General features: G+C 31.3%; 1 protein-coding gene across 2 annotated transcripts; it reads right to left on the bottom strand.

Moving 5' to 3' along the window:
* Positions 1-2,308: 2,308 nt before the first annotated feature.
* Positions 2,309-10,409, bottom strand: LOC120116367 (nucleobase-ascorbate transporter 12-like). Of its 2 annotated transcripts, XM_039136875.1 has the most exons (10): positions 9,653-10,407; positions 9,068-9,165; positions 8,800-8,970; positions 7,961-8,061; positions 6,743-6,878; positions 6,528-6,578; positions 6,124-6,411; positions 3,909-4,143; positions 2,921-3,207; positions 2,309-2,736 (listed from the first exon to the last, which is right to left on the bottom strand). In XM_039136875.1, exons 1-10 carry the CDS (start codon positions 10,149-10,151, stop codon positions 2,515-2,517), a joined length of 2,088 nt encoding a protein of 695 aa, XP_038992806.1. In that variant the 5' UTR covers positions 10,152-10,407; the 3' UTR covers positions 2,309-2,514. The 2 variants fall into 2 exon arrangements, with proteins under 2 accessions (XP_038992806.1, XP_038992807.1); XM_039136876.1 differs by lacking the exon at positions 6,528-6,578 and having other exon boundaries at positions 9,653-10,409.
* Between the last annotated feature and the right edge of the window lie 7,402 nt (positions 10,410-17,811).

The following is a 17,811-nucleotide window of genomic DNA, read 5'->3' as shown; positions in this document are numbered from 1 at the left end:
TCTGAAATCACTTAATAGGTTAGTGTTAAGAATATTTCTTACATTAAGCTTTTCGATAAACTACGTTTAGTACTTAAACTATTAGTTTTGATTTATTTTAGTATTTAAACTTTCATTTTTTTCAAAATCATACAAACGTTTAGTTTTTGTTTCATTTTAGTACCCAGCCATTAAAAATATAACGGATGGGCTGACGTGGAATAGCTCCGGTTGACGGTCGACCAATCTAAACGGTGGACTACGAGAGAATGACGAGTCAACCAACATAGTCTAGTTTCAGGCCCATTAGATGATGAACCACGTAAATCGTAGGATGAAGAAATCGAAGAGTTTATCGTCGATTTTGGGAGATTGAGGTGTTTCCCAATGGAATGGAGGTTGAAATTGCGTTTAGGGGTCGAAAAGGTACGGGTTGAAAAGTTTGGATTTCATCGGTTGACGGATGGGCCGTTAGGTGAGCCAGTCCGTTAAGATTTTAACGACAGAGTACTAAAATAAAACAAAAATAAACATTAGGTATAATTTTTTAAAAAAATAAAAATTTAATTACTAAAACAAGGAATAGATACTAAACGCGTAATTTACCCCTTTTTTTCTCTTCATGGTATCGAGAAGGTATGGAATTGATTTGCATGGAGAAAAAGATGGTCCAATGTTTGTTGAACACAATGGTTGATTTCCAGCAATTCTTATTATTTAATTCAAACCCATTTCTTGGGATTGGATTTTGTGCACCCCAAATGTTTATTTTATCATAAATTCTTCTCTTGGAGCTATGAAACAAGGATTTGACTCACTGTCTTAATAATTGGATCAGACTTTTAATTTAATGTTCAACTAATATATAGAAATTAAGTTCATATTCATAAATTTATGGGTAAATACATGTTTAGTACCTAAACTATTATTTTTATTATGTTTTGTTATCCGAACTTTCCTTTTTTTACAATCATACATAATGTCTAGTTTATATTTCATTTTGGTATCCCGTCATTAAAACTTAAGGGTGGTGTCACAATAAGATAATGTGCTACGTCGCAATTGAAAAATATAAAAAATACCACGTTTGCAGTTTTGTTAAGTTTTTAGCGATGGGTACCAAAATGAAACATAAACTAAATGTTAGGTATGATTATGGAAAAAAGAAAGTTGAGATATTAAAATAGAACAAAAATAATAGTTTAAATACTAAATATGTGGTTTACTCTAAATTAATTGTAGTGTATTTGGTTAATGAATTTCTCCTTTTTTAAAGATTTGAGTTCAAATATAGATTCAGTGGGAACGGTTGAATAGTTGGACTTGCTAAAGCATTTTTTTTAGTGAAAACCAACTTTTTTAATATTTTTTAATTTTCATTTGGTACGAGGAAGCTATGTCCAGTGGCGGATGTATGAAGTCACATAGGAGTACAATTTTATATCTATTATTTTTTAGAAAATTATTAAATTTAGTTTATTGTATTAAGAAGGGAAAAGAAAAAAATTATAAATCAATTTTTAAAAAAATAATATTATTAGAATTTTGAACCCCAATTTTAAATGTATAAATTCGTCACTAACCGCTTTATAGATACAACATCAAAATATGAGATTATCATTGGTAAAATGGATAAACTTATCAAGAACGTCCAAAATTGTTTAATTTATAACTGTAAAATTATATTTGACAACTTATAAATTAACCTTAATTTTAAAATTTTAAAAAAGAGAGAAAATAACATGTCTATTTATTATGTTTTAAACTTTCGTTAAAAAAGTAACGACAATTTGAGCTGGACGTTAATCTACTGATTGAAGTATGATATAATCTACTAATTGAAGTATGATAAAATTTAATCTCATAATATGATACGACTATAATATCTCAATCAGTATGTTAACATCCGCTCGGAAGATTATTAGTTTTTTAATAAAAAAAGATGAATTTAGAACATAATAAATAGCCGATGGCTATTTTATAATTTTTCATAGTCAAAAGATTTAACAAAACAACTCCCTATAATTGAGAGACCATTTTAAATTTTAATAATAAGAATTCAAGAAAACAATATCTCATAATCGGACCATTTGTATACTTTACACTAATACTTAGTTGTCCTTGGATGACCTTTCTTAATAGTTCCACGAACTACTTGAATTGAATATGAAACATTCATCATGCAATAATACTTTGGAAAGTTGCTGATCAAATAAAAATTTAGCTGACTCTTATTTCCATACGTAATGAGATAAGAAGAAGTAAGATAATAGACTGTCCCACACAAATTTCAGTGAGAAACAAAAATTAGATACAAAGGGGTTTTCCATTAAATGATTCTAAAATTACAACACAACTTGATCCCTCTCCGGACCTTTTCAATGTACACAAAATAACTTAAATCTCTATAGCAAAAACACAGTTCCATCGTGTGACCAAAAAGTTCAGACATCTATTTACCAAAATTCAGCAGTCGAATGGCTACTCGTCAACTTGTACCATGTGATGATCATAGGCTCTGCAACAAAAGAATTCTCAAAGGCCCACCCATTTTACCCATCTGAAAACCTGACCGACCCGGAAAGGCAACTCATAGTCTTTCACCACTGCAGGTTCCCTTCTTGCAGCCTCGGATTCAGACCATACGTAAACTCCACGTTCTTGCCGGCTTCCCGGTACGGTGTTGTCAAGTATAACAGCCACAATGAAGGCAATTACCATGTTTAATGATAGCAATGTATTCATTATGTAATTTACCTGCAAAATAAGATTAATGAATACGGCTCTTGATTCTTGATAAAATACAAAGGCTAAGAGAGAAGAAATGCATAGGGATCATTCTTCATTATCTGCTTTCTGTTTTTCACCAAAAGTACATAAAACTGAGAGGAAATGCAAACACCAAAATCACAGTCGAACCAAAGTTAACAAAGAAGCATACCCCTTCATATTTTGTTCCGAAAGGACCATGAGATGTCACAATATATGGTTGAAAATAACTTGGAGCAGACATGTTGGAATTCGGAGAGATGCCATATTGTTGAAAGTATGCCGGTATTGAGAGCGAAAAAAATAAAGATAACCCAACTATTATGATATTCCGAGAGCTCCCAGCCTCACTATAACGTAGGTTTGACAAACCCAAAGCTGCAAGCATCGCCCACATGAAGCACAGGAGAGCAGCAACAATGACTTCAGGAATTGAAGCAATGAAGCCTCCAACTTTACCTGTAAGATGGGAAAAAAAAGTTTCAAATCTGAACCATCGTGTCCAATTCATATGCATTGCTTTTTCTCCCCATAAATGCTTCATAATAAGACTACTTTAAGGCATTGCAAGTTCATGAGACAACAATTATTCTTCAATATGGATTACAATAAGGGCTAAATCGAGTTCATAGTCCCTAACCTTTAAACTAGCAATGTTACAGTATTACTTTAAAAAGAACCCGAATTCTGCACCATCATATGAAACGGTACGCACCATTTATCGCCACAAAATAACAATTTTCTCTACATTCTTTGCTCAATGCCACCATCAATGTTGTAAGAGGCTATCATTTTATGATGGTGTAAAATAGGAAAGTACTTTGCAAATCAAATGCAAGAAACATTCCTAGTAATATAGCTCCTATTGGTATGTTCTTTGTTTTTATTCTAAAAGTATCAATGTAAACATGATATATAAGAATAAAATAGCAAGGCTTTGTAGCTTAACGATTATGAGATGAAATCCACAAGATATGTGATGTAATAAACAAGAATATAATCTTCAGAGCAGTCTTAAAAGTTAATTTGAATTCTCTTAACTATTTGATCTATGCAAACAAGGATATATCATCAGCTTTTAATAGATTAACAAAGTTATTACAAATTTTAGCTCATGAAACAATCTTAAAAGTTCAGAAGGTAACATGATTAAAACATACCTACAAGGGATAAAACTATCAAAACACATGCACCCAATTCAACAGCCCTGCGGCTTCCCATCTTAGTCACTGCAATTGTATGCACATTTTCAGTAAGTGTTGTGGATCCTGTTCCGGTACCCCAGAGACCAGCTAATATACCGGATAGACCCTCGAGACCTATTCCTCTGCTAACAACACCGGGAGTTGGAGGTCTGGATGACACCAGCAATGATGATGCATGGTATGAACCAACCTAAGAAATTCAGCAAACCAGGTATGTCAGGGTCATTTAAGCAACTTCAAACAAAATAATGGGAACAAAGATAAGTAAAGGCTGAAATCACATAAAGTGCGCATCCTTCTAAAAAAATCTTTTGAAAATAATTTAAACAATTGCAACTTGAGGTAGGAATGAATTCTTTTATGCTTTATAGCCACTAGATGCGACTCAGTTTGGTTAACACAGGAACCAGTTCGACCCCAAGACACTTCAAGAACTGAATATGTGATAAAAAGAGACATACATTCAATATGCTAGTTTTTGGTAATTTAATCATCCACAAGCTTCCAAAAAATGCATGTGTTTCGATAATTCAATCTTTTGCAATTTGAGGTCAACTGAATTGTTTTATGGTACGATGGTTCCCACATGTAGTCAGTTTGGCTAATAGGGGCAATAGGTCTACACTCTACACTAAGGCACTTCAAGAACTAACGCATTATGAATGCATGAAAAAAGATAAACATGCACAGATAAGATAGAATGGATAATTTTATCATCCATAAGCTTTCCAAAGTTCTGCAAAAATCAGCAATGTGTCAATGGACTTGACAGTAGTATGATAACATAGAGAGTCAGATAAACCAAACCAAGGTGATTGAAACCTCCAAGGGGTGTTTGGTACACTACAAATAAGATTAACTATGAGAACTGGATTACCGGAATGTAAAAGTACTTGGCACGTTATTGGATACGTTGCATTACTTGTTTGGTTCATTTGGCTGGAATGTAAGACATTGGTATTAAGCTGGCAGAACATAAGATTACTTAAAAATATATTTTACTAAACTATCATCGTGATAGATTTTTCAACAAGTTCAGTCTTCAACATTAAATTGGAAAATATTGCTATCAAAGTTCTTAGAGTACTTTCCATTGGACTCTACCTAATGTTAGATTTAACATATTATTAATATATTAAACAATGCTTAAGAAACAACTGCACATACTATCAATATAATTAATATATATACCGATATATTTTATGTATGAATAGAAGTCTAATTGGTAATCCATTTTTTTTAGTATTTTATTTGGTTTAAAGGATTAAGTTGAAAAAAGCTATAAACTTGATGATAAAATTGTCAAAAAATTAACATTCTCATGGGAATATAACATTACGAAATAGGAGGTAATGAAATTATCCGTTATATTCCTAAACAGTGTCAACTATTAGGCACCTTACCAAAATCTTATATCAAGGGTGTAATCGTATATTACCCGAGCTAAATGCACACTAAAAGGAATCTAACCCAAATGCTCATAAGGTAGTAAAATAAGAACCTATGCACTTATATTAGCACTTCAATGGGATAACATGGAACTGACATCTCAATCAACAAATGAATGATTACAACAATTTGTTATTCCCTCATGAATATTACAATACCTAGAATCTATGGCCTTTAATTTACCATCTTAACACTATATATAGATCGCAACACAATTCAAATAGATCTCAAAAAGAATTCAGCAAACTTAGTTATGATTAGAAAGATAAGTCTTACGAGTCTTTGTAATCTAGATAGAAGTTTATCGTTAAAGTCCTATTAGAAGTCAGCTACTTGGTCTATTTAAACTCGTGTGATTTCCTACTTCAGAAATCCATTTTTTTTCTTGCGTTAACTCCATTATTTTTTCCTTCTCTCTCAATTTATTCACTTAGATTACAACAGTTTCGGAATCTATTCTATTTCCACCACCATGGTTAGGGGAGTGTTTTTTATAAATAAAAAATCCCATCTTGTGGTAGGTATGAACCAAAATCTTTTAGCACTTTTATCTGCGTAGAAATTATAGGATCTTTCGAAAACATGTAAAAAAATGAATCGCCGCCCATAGTGCAGATGCAACTCATGTAAAAGAATTATAATCTATGACATGAGTTCCAATTGCAACAGATTTATGAATCTACAGTAGATGTATCGATGTTATAGATGATAAGAAACTAACCGAATCTACCGAGGCAATTATTGAAACCACACACATAACAATGGCCATTTTCCAGTGGAAGACAGGAGTTCCCCATTGTAATGGATAAGGAAACCTAAACCATGGGGAAGATTTGAATGCATGAGATGTATCAACCCGACAGTGCTTCATCCTCGAGACATGTTTTCTGCAATGCTCGGATATTATATTAGAGACAGGTATATTCGTATCACAGCCTTTATAGCTATAAGCTCCTGCTTCAGTGAGAAGGAAAGCAACTCCCCACGTGATTACAAGGCCCAACGGGACCTGGCAGTTAAGCAAAAAAATCCATATCATGTTCAGAAAATGCATGTGCCAATGCATTAAAAATGCATACCAAAAGCTAAAACAAAGCGTGCAGAATGATGAAGTTGTAAACTTACGGCATAGATTAGGAATATGCGATGGCCTAGAACAGATATCTTACGAAGATACTGCAAAAATGAGACATTTTCAGATGTCTTTTAGCTCACAAATAAGTAAAAATAAATGTCCTGATTGTAATTAATTAGGCATTCAGTCAACAATAAAATGATCGGCAGTACTTAGAAAGGAACAAAAACTTAAAAAAAAAGTAAAATGAGCTTCAGAAACTTACAAGAGAAAATATAATAACCAACAATATCTGCATAACACCAATCTCAAGACAATTCCCCACTAGTGGGAAACCGTAACTATAAAAAGAAAGTCCAACAGCTGCAATGGTAGGTGCAACGACTACTGGGTTGATTAACCTGCAAAAGGAAACACAAATTATACTTACCACTCAGTGGGCAGATTTTAGTGCATGCAGAATTAGTATGTTATGATCAAACAGCTAAATTGATATGTCATTTGATGTGATGTTTAGAGAAGGTTATCAGATTTTTTTTCCAAAAATTAGAATATAAGCCGCTTCAGAATCAGGTTTGCATTATGTTTTCTGTTGGTGTATCTTATTTGTAGTCTTGATAAAGTAGCTCTAACGCCACTTCATATTTGCAGAACATGGAATAGAGGTGGAGGGTTGCAATTGAACTATGTCTGCTTTGGCGAAAAGCTAACCTCACCATTTCAGAATTAAAACAAAGCTAATCATCGAAAAAAAGTGAAGGGCTGTTATTGACATGAACCAAGAACCAAACTCTACCAACTTTTAAAAGCTCTAGGTGATTGGGTAATCATTTTAACCATTTATATGCTCAAACCCAAAGAATAAATGCAGATAATTGTTACAAGGTATTTTACCAAAGGCTGTCATTAGCCATCATATACATTTGATAGCAGAACCTCATTATCAACTTTTACGTTGATATTTGAGATCTATCAAAGAAAATAATATAAAAAGGGTTAAATACAGAGTTGGACCCCATATTGTCAATGTGATATCTAAAAAGTTAAAATTTGCAATTACACGCTTAAACGTTCATTCCATCAAGGACTTTGGCCCTCCGAATAACACACAATAAAATATGACATGTGGCAAAATGTCCTAGTCATCAATATGAAAATATTAAAAAAAAGAAAACTCTTTTAAAAGTTTTCAAAAATGAAAAAAAAAAATTGGATAAATAATTCAAATTAAAAAAAAAACAAAAAATAGAAGACTAAATTTCAAAGCCTTTATGGATGAAAGGACAATATAAAGAGGTATTCAACATTAATCATTCTCAATACAATTTTTACTAAAGAACCCTTCACTGTTGATATTATAACACTCATGGTCAGTCATAGGCTCATAGCTACTCTATCCAATTACTCGGATTTCCAATATTCCCAATTCTCAACAATAAAAAGACTGATAATAATGTAGAGGTGAATTTGACTTTGAATATACCTCAAGAATAATGACATTAGTCCACTATATCCAAGTAATGCTTGAAAAGCTGAAGCCATGATAATTGCCCCTTGCAACTCCTTCATGATATGCTTGAAGTTCTGCCAAGTTGAAATGAGGCAACACTATAAATGTTAAGAAACTCAAATTTCCCATCCCATAAAATGAAATTTAAAGAACGAAAAGTATTCATGTGCACAAAAAAATTCAAGTAGTATCACTGAACTTACTTCTGTGTGTGTGTGTGTGTGAGAGAGAGAGAGATGGGACGGATATCCCATGTTTATTAGTCAGTAAACTATTAATAATTTTAATACCTAAAGAATATTAACATAATATACAAATATCCAGAATATCGTGATATTTTAGACGACATGCTGTTTTGGTTAGTAAAACAACAATGCCTGAGGCGATATCATTCGAACTAAACCTTCTATCCTGATTATTGGAGTTACAAAGTATAAACCTCAAAACCCAAGTTTGAAATCTAACTCTGAATTCCAACATTGAAATTTTATGCCCTCCAAATTTTCTTTTCATTTCCATCCAAAGTCTCAATATACAGTGTTAAATTTCAGCAACCTACTCCTTATGCGTAAATTCCTTTATTGCTACATTATTTAACTGTAGAGTTGTAAACTAATATCCTACTTCACAAGGAAATATCATGCATGTAAATCCTAATAGAAAAACAGTTGAATACATGAAATGATAATATCTATTAATCAAATAATTTAGAACTTCTGCAGCTATATACAAGTAAATACTTACTGAAAAGATGGATAAATGAAAAATAACATTTTTACTAACATAACTATGACCCGAAAATAGAAGCGTACATTTCCATTTAGTCCTCGGAACTCTGGAGAGTTGATTATCGCTAATGCAGGAGCCAGGAAAACAAATGATGAACCTTGTATCAGAGGCAACCGTGACCCCAAGAATGAATGCAATAGTGTGGTCACTCCAGACACAAAGAGCACCGTCGACACCACATTTGCAGTATCCTCCTACAACCACTAAATCCAATCAGATCAAGCAATCCACAGTCTACACTCCCAAATGTATGTGCTTCAAATTGAAATAAAACATAATTTAACCACTCACATAAGTGCCACCCATTGCCGGAACTATAACGAGCGGGATAAGAATCAAAGAGCCCAACATTGAAAGATAATGTTGGAAACCGTAAAGACCAATAGGAACTGAAAAAGATAAAGAAACAGTCCAAACATAATTATTCTCAAATCACCAAAAATCACATTTCTAATAGAATCTAATTGTCATCAATATACAAGCCCGACATGAAATATTCTTACCCCTTCCAAATGAACATAAATAAATAGCAAAATGTGTTACTTTGGTGCCAAATCATCAGTCTCGTAATCAAAATTTTACAAGCAATGATACATGAAAATTTTTAAAAAAAATCATCAATAACATTAAGCAAAGAGCAGAGCAGATTGGCTAAACCCAAAATGGTTAAAAACCTAGAAAATTGAGCAATAAAATAAGTATTGCCTCTAAAACCAATAAATGCACACTTTTTAACCTCCTAGAATAGAAAAATAAATCACAAATACCCATTTGACTAAAAAGATGAAAATAATTAAAAAAAAAAACTTTCATTCTCAACAAACTTTTAAAAATGAAAATGAAAATAGAGAAATGAAAGGCAACAGTGAAAATTACCAAGACCAGGAGTATCTCTAAGCTCATACTTCATATGTGAGTGTCTTCCCACGAATCCTTCATCGTCCACATTCTGCGGCAACACATCCACCACTTCCTCATTCCTAGATGGCCTCCTAGTCGGCTGCTGCGGTTGTGGCGCCGCCCCATTATTAACCGTATGCCCATTAGCAGAGGAAGCGGAGCTCCCTTTATTCACCCCATCAGCCTCCTTCCTCTTCTTCTCCGCCGGGCCCTTCTCATTCGCCGGTTGTTGCTCCCCATTCACCGCCGGTGGTGCAGGTCGAACCCGACCCGCTTCAAGATCAGGCTGGTTATTGTTCTCTCTAGCCCTGGAAGGCAACGATATCTGACCTGAGTCACTGGCATTTGTTTCCCCGGATAACTTGGGCTTAAACCCAGTTCTCTTAGCCCAAGAAGAAGGCGGAATGGGAGGCGCATCGGGAGCTGGAGGCGAAGTAGGAGGCTTGGATCGGGTTTTCGGGTCAGAAGACGACATTAGAAAAGAGAAAAGGCCAGAATCTAATAGTGGGTCATAACTTTTGAGCTTGGAGATGAATATTACAGATCTTGGTTTTTGAAAAGAAAGGAAGAAAGCACTGATTTTCCTAGGGTATCTGGAAAAGATAGAAGCTTAGAGCTAAGAAGAAGAAGAAGAGAAGTTGGTTTTAAGGGAGTGGCAAGAGAAATGAAGAAATGAGCTGAGTTTAGACATTTTAGTACAAATAAGAGGAAATGGGAGATGATAAAAGGGCAAGTGCGAGAATGACTTCACTGAGTGAAGGGAAGGGAGTGTTTTAAGAAAAATGTTTTGGTGGATCCTCTCCTAGCATAATTATGTATTATTTTACTTTACGATAAAGTATACAAATGATACTCGATTATAATACGTTAATTTGTTAAATTTTTTATTATTAAAACTTACAAATGATCTTTTAAGTATAAAACGTTATTTTATTATGTTCCTCGACTATTAAAATTACAAAATGATCATTCGTATATTCGTATGTTTCAAACTTATAATTTTTTATTAAAAACTTAACTATACTAACGTTAACGTGATGACTAAGATACGATAAAACATGACCCCATAATCTCAAACCACTATCATATCTCAGTCATCATGTTAACATCTAGCTCAGAAGTCTGCTAATTTTTTAACAGAAATGACAAGTTTGGAACATAATAAATAAACGGTGATCATTTTGTAACTTTTAATAGTCGAGGAGTTTAACAAAGTAACACATTATAGTGCAGGAATCATTTTGTAACTTTTAATATTCAGAGATTAAACAAAATAGTATCCATTTATTTTATTTGAATTAACTACTTAATTTTAATATTATATTTATAAATTAATACTATTTTAATTTATTAAATAAAATATTATTTTAATTGTATATTTAAAAAATATTATATTGTTATCACATTGATATAGCAATATGTATCTTTATATTATACATGTTAGGTAATATCTATTTTCTAATTTTATTTATAATGATAAAAATATTGTTTTAATAGTTGTTTATATTAAATCTTAAAAAAGTCCTTCCTTATAAAAAAAATTAAGCGTAGTTCAAATTCTTTGGTAGACTTAATAGTAAAAGTGTATTATTTTTTTAGAGATTCATTGTTCAAACAGTTGTATTAGCAGGACGTGTAAACGTCGTCAATAGTCTAATAAAAGTTTTGAACAACTATATTATACTTACTCTAAATTATTAAAAAAATAAATGTATTTCAAGGATTAAAAGTTTATTTTAATTCCTTTACCAAAAAATGTTATTTTTTTATTATATTTAAAAATTTATTTTAGTCTCTTTACTATAAATATATTATTTTTCATTATATTTAAAAATTTATTTTATTCTCTTTATTATATAAAAAGGGTCAATTTAGTCCATCTACATTTGAAAAGTTAATATTTTGGTCTAACATTTTAAAGCAATAATTAACTGAATTAAATATTTTAGTTTAAATACTTTTAAAATCCTTGTCAATTTTAAAATAGGGCAATTTTATCCCTCTTTAAAAAAATAAGGGCAATTTATTCGGTGTACATTTTGAAAGTGAAAATAATAATGATATACGGTAATGTTAATATTTTTTTTCTATACATGACATGTGTTGGACTATGATTGGATAATATTTTAATAAAATCAAAACAATAATTTTCATAATTTTTATTTTTTTATGATTTTTGTAACTTTTTCATTTAAACTCTTACTCTCGCTTCAAATCTAAAATTCTAAGAAAATTTACTTTTTTATTTTTCAATTATACATTTTAAACATTTAAAAAAATACTTGTAATTAAAATAGTATTATAAGTGAAGGCAACAAAATTTGGAGAAAGAATATGAATTAATTTTTCATTTAGATTTCGTAAGTGTTTAGAAATTTTATGTAAAAAATCATACAAAAATATTTTGAGAAAGATCAGTTTGTTTGAATTTAAAATTAAAAGGGACATAAAGAGCATTTAACTAAATTTCTTAAATCAACTGATAATAACGTTAAATTTTTGGACCAAAATATTAACTTTTGTAACATATTGGGATTAAAATACAATTTTCTATAATAGAAGGACTAAAATATTCTTTTTAAATATAATATAACAACCGAAATATTTCTTTTTAGGGTAAAATACACCTTTAGTACCTAAACTATTACTTATATTTTGTTTTGTTACCCAAACTTTATTTATTTTTCAAAATCATACATAACGTTTAATTTATGTTTAATTTTTGTACCATGTCGTTAAAAACTTAACGGTGGTGTTGAGTTGTTGACATGTTACCATAAGGTAATGTTGTGTCATCATTCAAAAAAATATAAAAAGATTTCATGCCACAGTTTTACTAATTTTTTAATGGCGGGATACCAAATTGAAACATAAACTAAATTTTAGGTATGGTTTTGAATAAAAATAAAGGTTGGGTACCAAAATAGAACTAAAGTAATAGTTTACATACTAAACTTGTAGTTTACCCTTTTCTATAGTAGAATAATTAAAATGAAATTTTAAAGGGTAAACTATATATTTAATCACTCAACTATCACATTGATTCTGTTTTGGTCACCAACTATTTTTTTTCCAAAATCATCACAAATGTTACATTTTGGTTAACCATGATAATGATGTGATATATTTTTAATTATTTATAATCCTGATATGATATTTTTAAATTAATTATTTTCAACCAATAAGATGGTAACACGTTATTAAGCTTAGCTTAATAGTTATATTTAAGGTTGAAATCTTTCTTACTACACTTTTAAAAGTTTCTTTGATTTTATTCTTATATCTTAAATATAACATTCGACGGCAACACGTCAACATTAAAAATGTCACTCCTCATTGGTCGAAACTATTATTATTACTAATTTTTTAATGATGTACGATTAAAATGTAATGTTAATGACAACTGTGAAAGAAAAAAATATTTGAGTAACTAAATATGTAGTTTATCCTATTTTAAATATAATATAAGAACTTTTAATATACATGTGTCTCACTGATTTACATTTGAAAGCGGTCGTGTTGTGTGGGTAATAAGAACAATGTATTTTATTTTGATTATCTTAACACAGTGTTATTGTCATGACATCTATTTATATTACATAACAAGAAGGCGTATTCCGACTCAAATGTCATCCTATTTAGTAGAGGTATTTTTAGTCGATGACCGACGATGATGATCTTCAATCCTCAATTAAATACTTACAAACAAAAATACATTTCGAATATTGAGTTCATAAACTCAATGTCATATAAATAAATTTATTATATTGTATGTATTTATAACATAAGCGTAAGTACAAGTATAAGTAGAAAATCAATGTTATCCAAGCTATGCATGCCCAAAATCACTATACAACATCAAGGATGAGATTCGGGTCATGTAGATCAAGCACTCATCCATAATACAGAAATAGACATCATGATGTAGTCTGAAGTCACATATAAATCACGAGACTCGCACCTCTATAGCTTACTAATATTGGTACTTTGAATGAGGCCTAGATCACTCTTGTAATAAGAACATACATCCAATGACCCCTTAATAGCCAAGTACCTCAAGTGAGACGGAACGTACACCGACCAGTCTATTCACCTAAAGTATCTGGATGAGTCTAGGTCACAAGTGATTTAGATCAACATATGACTAGCATACTTTAAATGTTTCATTAAACATCTTAGGATGTACAAATAAACTTACAATGTAAAAATCTTAAGATATACCAACCGAATAATATCAATACTCCAAATAAACTTATATTATTAGTTATTATATTGAATGGAATTTTAAATTATAATTTTTTTTGATCTAATCCTAAACGTATTACGAATTTTAGTTCGATCGTGCATTGTAATGTTTGATTGGAATTATAATTATCAAATATATTGTTGTGACTATAGTTATAATTGTATTTATAACTCTTCAAAATTAATTTTTATTTAAATTTATTGATTGAGTTTAGTTCCATTAACATCATTGTTAATACAACATACATGAGAGCATGAAATTGAATATGTTTAAAACAATTTTTTTTTAAAATGGTTTAAACATGGTATAAAAACTATTTAAATTTCATTATAAAATTTAAAATATGTTTAAACAATTTTTATAGGGACAAACTCATATATCCAAACTTAATTGGACACATTCGAAATTGAGAAGTAAACCAAATTGAAAAACCACTTAAATTTGAAGGAAATTGAGAAGTAACTACATTTAGTCGATTAATTAAGGTGTTTATCTTTATTTTCTCATATTCTATGAAGTTATGAATTCTGAATCTATTAGGATCACTTCTCTTCTCGTCTCTCATAAGATTAAGATCAGATGAAAAACACTTTTAATATACATGTGTCTCACTGATTTACATTTGAAAGCGGTCGTGTTGTGTGGGTAATAAGAACTGTAACACCCCAAACCGATGCGGTTAGACCGATCCGATTCGGGAAGTCACATTAGGGTCACCGGAGCGACCCACCGTAAAAATAGCGGAAATTTTAAAACTTTTTATCAGAACATGTAAACTTATAAAATCATTTATCACTATTTAAAAATAAAACAGATTTCCAAACTCGTATATAAATCAAAATACAATTACATGCCCCCTAATCACAAGTACCATACTCTGCAACCACGCCGGAAGAACTCCCTTACTGAAGTCGATAGATGCACTGGTATAATTGTTTTAACCTGAAAATGTGAGTAATAGAGTGAGCTTTGGAAAGCTCAGTAATACAGAACTACCAGATGATGCTACATGACATGTAGATAAATGGAAAGCCATATAATTTCCTTATTTGAATCATATGTATACCAGCTTGCAGAATAATTTGGGGTTCCCTTAGAAGTTCATAGAGTAGAAGCCATGAATCTCAGTTCATAAGAAACCTTTCAAAGTATGATATTTTCAGGAGATCGAATAGGATGTCTAGTGTGTTCCAACAGTATAATAAAATCATAATAGGTACAAATCTTAGTCCAGTAAATCTCACAATTTTGTAAAAGAGTTTAACTTTTGAAAATCATAGTTTAAACCCTTTTCTGGTACACCATCAGTAGTTCCCAAATTATTTTCCATATAGCTTACTTTATGCACATAGCAAAAAGAAAGCCGACTTAAGGATAGGCTCTGAAGCTTGTATCCTTAAGCCCAAGTCAATAATCTATATAGCTTACCCTAAGCACACAGCAAAGGAAGCCGACCTAATGAAACATCTTGGGGCCCTCAAGAGTCACATTAGGCCCAGTTAGCTTGATCAGAGCTATTCCATCGTAATTCAATTCCAAAATTCAATTGCACCGTGACACAAATTCCATAAATCCAAAAACATGGTAATCATATACCAGTTCAAAACAAAATTAGATAGCAGCCATATTCCATAAATTGTCACATTAAATTGGTGCATCAATAAAACAATAACCAATGAATTCGGTGTACCACATATTAAAACCAATAAAACAGTTCAATAATAAGTAGGGAACACACTAGAGAATCCCAGTATTTCCAGTAGTTATCATTTTGGATAACATGAAACTTATGAAATTTGATCGAATTCCTGGAACAAGGTTCTATTGAGGAGAATCGATTACTAACCGATCTAGCCAGACATTTAATGTTGATACATTAGAATCCCACTATATTTTCGTGTGCTTTAGGAAAACGTTCAGGAACCTTTATACATAATAATTCTAAATTCAGATTTACTGCGAGTGATTCCATTACCCAAACAATCAGGGGTATTCATGAATATACTTTAAATTCATAGGATTTCAGCCCAATTGAACCAAATGGGATATTCAGAATCTTTTCCATCTGCGTTACTTGTTTTTTTTTTTCAAACATGACCGAAGTGATTTTAGATGAAATATAGAATCGAAGATTCAAGTCATTTACAATCTACGACTATCGATCATATTATCAAACAACTCGAGTTACACAACTCTCAAACTGATGCATGTCAACAAGTCAATTCATTATCCTTCCAGTGTATTCACTCTTTAATACCATAGTGCAGATCCATAGATCATCCCCATAATCATCACTGAATAAATCTTCCAACGGTCTTTATTTCATTTCCACGTTTCAACAATATCAGGAAATACTGACGTACTTGATCCATGGCTCATAACCCATAATGAAAATTCATCATGTAAGTTCAACAGTGTTTCCAAACTCATCAAATCACCTATTTAATCCTTAGTCACTGATGTTACTTAGTTCGTTTGGTAAGCAAGTCTATCCCGATTACTTTAAAGTTTTCCAGAATAATTCAGACGTTTCTGAATTTCAAATACACGTTGTACTTCATTTCATTTCAACTTATTAATATAATAAAGTCATTCTGGTATTCGTGGTTGATTTGACTAACGACTACCCACTTATTAGTACTGTATGCGCTCTAGAGTTGAGCTGCGCCAAGTACTTCCAGAATTATCATCGATCCAAATTTGAGAAGATGAACAAACATTCAAGTGATACTTATATCATTCAGGTAATGATATAGTACTAACGTTGGTTAATCACTTAAGTTGCGTTCCACAACTTTTACTGGTAGCAACATCATCCATGTTTATTTGGATTTCTTAATTAATCCAAGACATTTACTTATTCTAGGTCATAAGGGCATTTTGGTCATTTTGGTGCTTAACATTTTTTTTCTATTCATTTCACAGCTTGAGTATATCCATTCATTCCTGAGCTTGGTGACATTCTTGAGTCATTTCCATTCCAGGGGTAATTTGGTCATTTTATAATTCTAGAATATTTCAATCATTTCCTTCCATCCGGTCTTATTATTTAATTCAATCTTATCATTTACTTCAGTCCTTTCGAACAGTTCTGTCAACAGAATACCTCCGATAAATTACTCTTCAAGTATTTACTCCTTATTCGAATATTTTCGAGTCAAGTGTCTTCTCAGATTTTACAAACGGAATATTATAAATTTTTCTGTACAAAGACAGGATCTTAACAATTAAATTCGTACTTAATCGAGTTAAGTACAAATCCTCAAAGTACTTTCTCATTCAGGGTCAAATCAGACTATTTTATCTCTCAAGGGCATTTTCGTAATTTCTTAACCGGATAATTTCAATATGTCTTTTCAGAGTTATTAACCAACTTCCAGGGCAATTCTTATCATTTTCCAACATAAGGGTAATTTCGTAATTTTACCATATCGGAGTATTCTCATAATTTTTCATCCAAGTATCTTTAACATTTAACCCTTGATGATATAAAATATAAGTTACAAATCCAGAGCTGATTTCTTTATCACCAATCACAAACTTGTAATTTAATTCTAACAATTATCAATCTCTTATCTTAGTCATTCGATCCGTATTCCGTTACAGAATTTCTACCACATTCATATCGAGTGAATAAATTATTCAACTCCACAAAAGTGACCAACATTATCTTATTCATGCATTTACCAATATCAACATGTTCCATAAAGCATAAAGAGGTAGTAAAGTATTACCTCGATTTCCGTGCAATACTGATCGACCATAAAAATTCCATTCGAACGCCTTTGATCTTCAATTCAACTTCCAATAATTCCTCAGATACATATCAACATAAATTATATCAGAAACAGAGCTTAATTACGATAAACGGATCGAATCGGGTGATAAA

This window comes from Hibiscus syriacus, unplaced genomic scaffold (assembly GCF_006381635.1).
Source record: "Hibiscus syriacus cultivar Baekdansim isolate YM2019G1 unplaced genomic scaffold, ASM638163v2 tig00110294_pilon, whole genome shotgun sequence".
Classification (NCBI taxonomy): Eukaryota; Viridiplantae; Streptophyta; class Magnoliopsida; order Malvales; family Malvaceae; genus Hibiscus; species Hibiscus syriacus.
The sequence above is the reverse complement of the archived record's forward strand: the minus strand, read 5'-3'. Positions and strand labels throughout refer to the sequence as shown.

Bases quoted from the DNA above. Each gene is read 5' to 3' on its own strand.
- LOC120116367 (XM_039136875.1), bottom strand. From the start codon at position 10,151: ATGTCGTCTTCTGACCCGAAAACCCGATCCAAGCCTCCTACTTCGCCT. The intron at 8,062-8,799 runs GTACGCTTCTAT...TCAACTTGGCAG, and splicing joins TCCGAGGACTAAATGGAAAT to AACTTCAAGCATATCATGAA. The intron at 6,879-7,960 runs GTATATTCAAAG...TTCCTTTTGCAG, and splicing joins CTAATGTCATTATTCTTGAG to GTTAATCAACCCAGTAGTCG.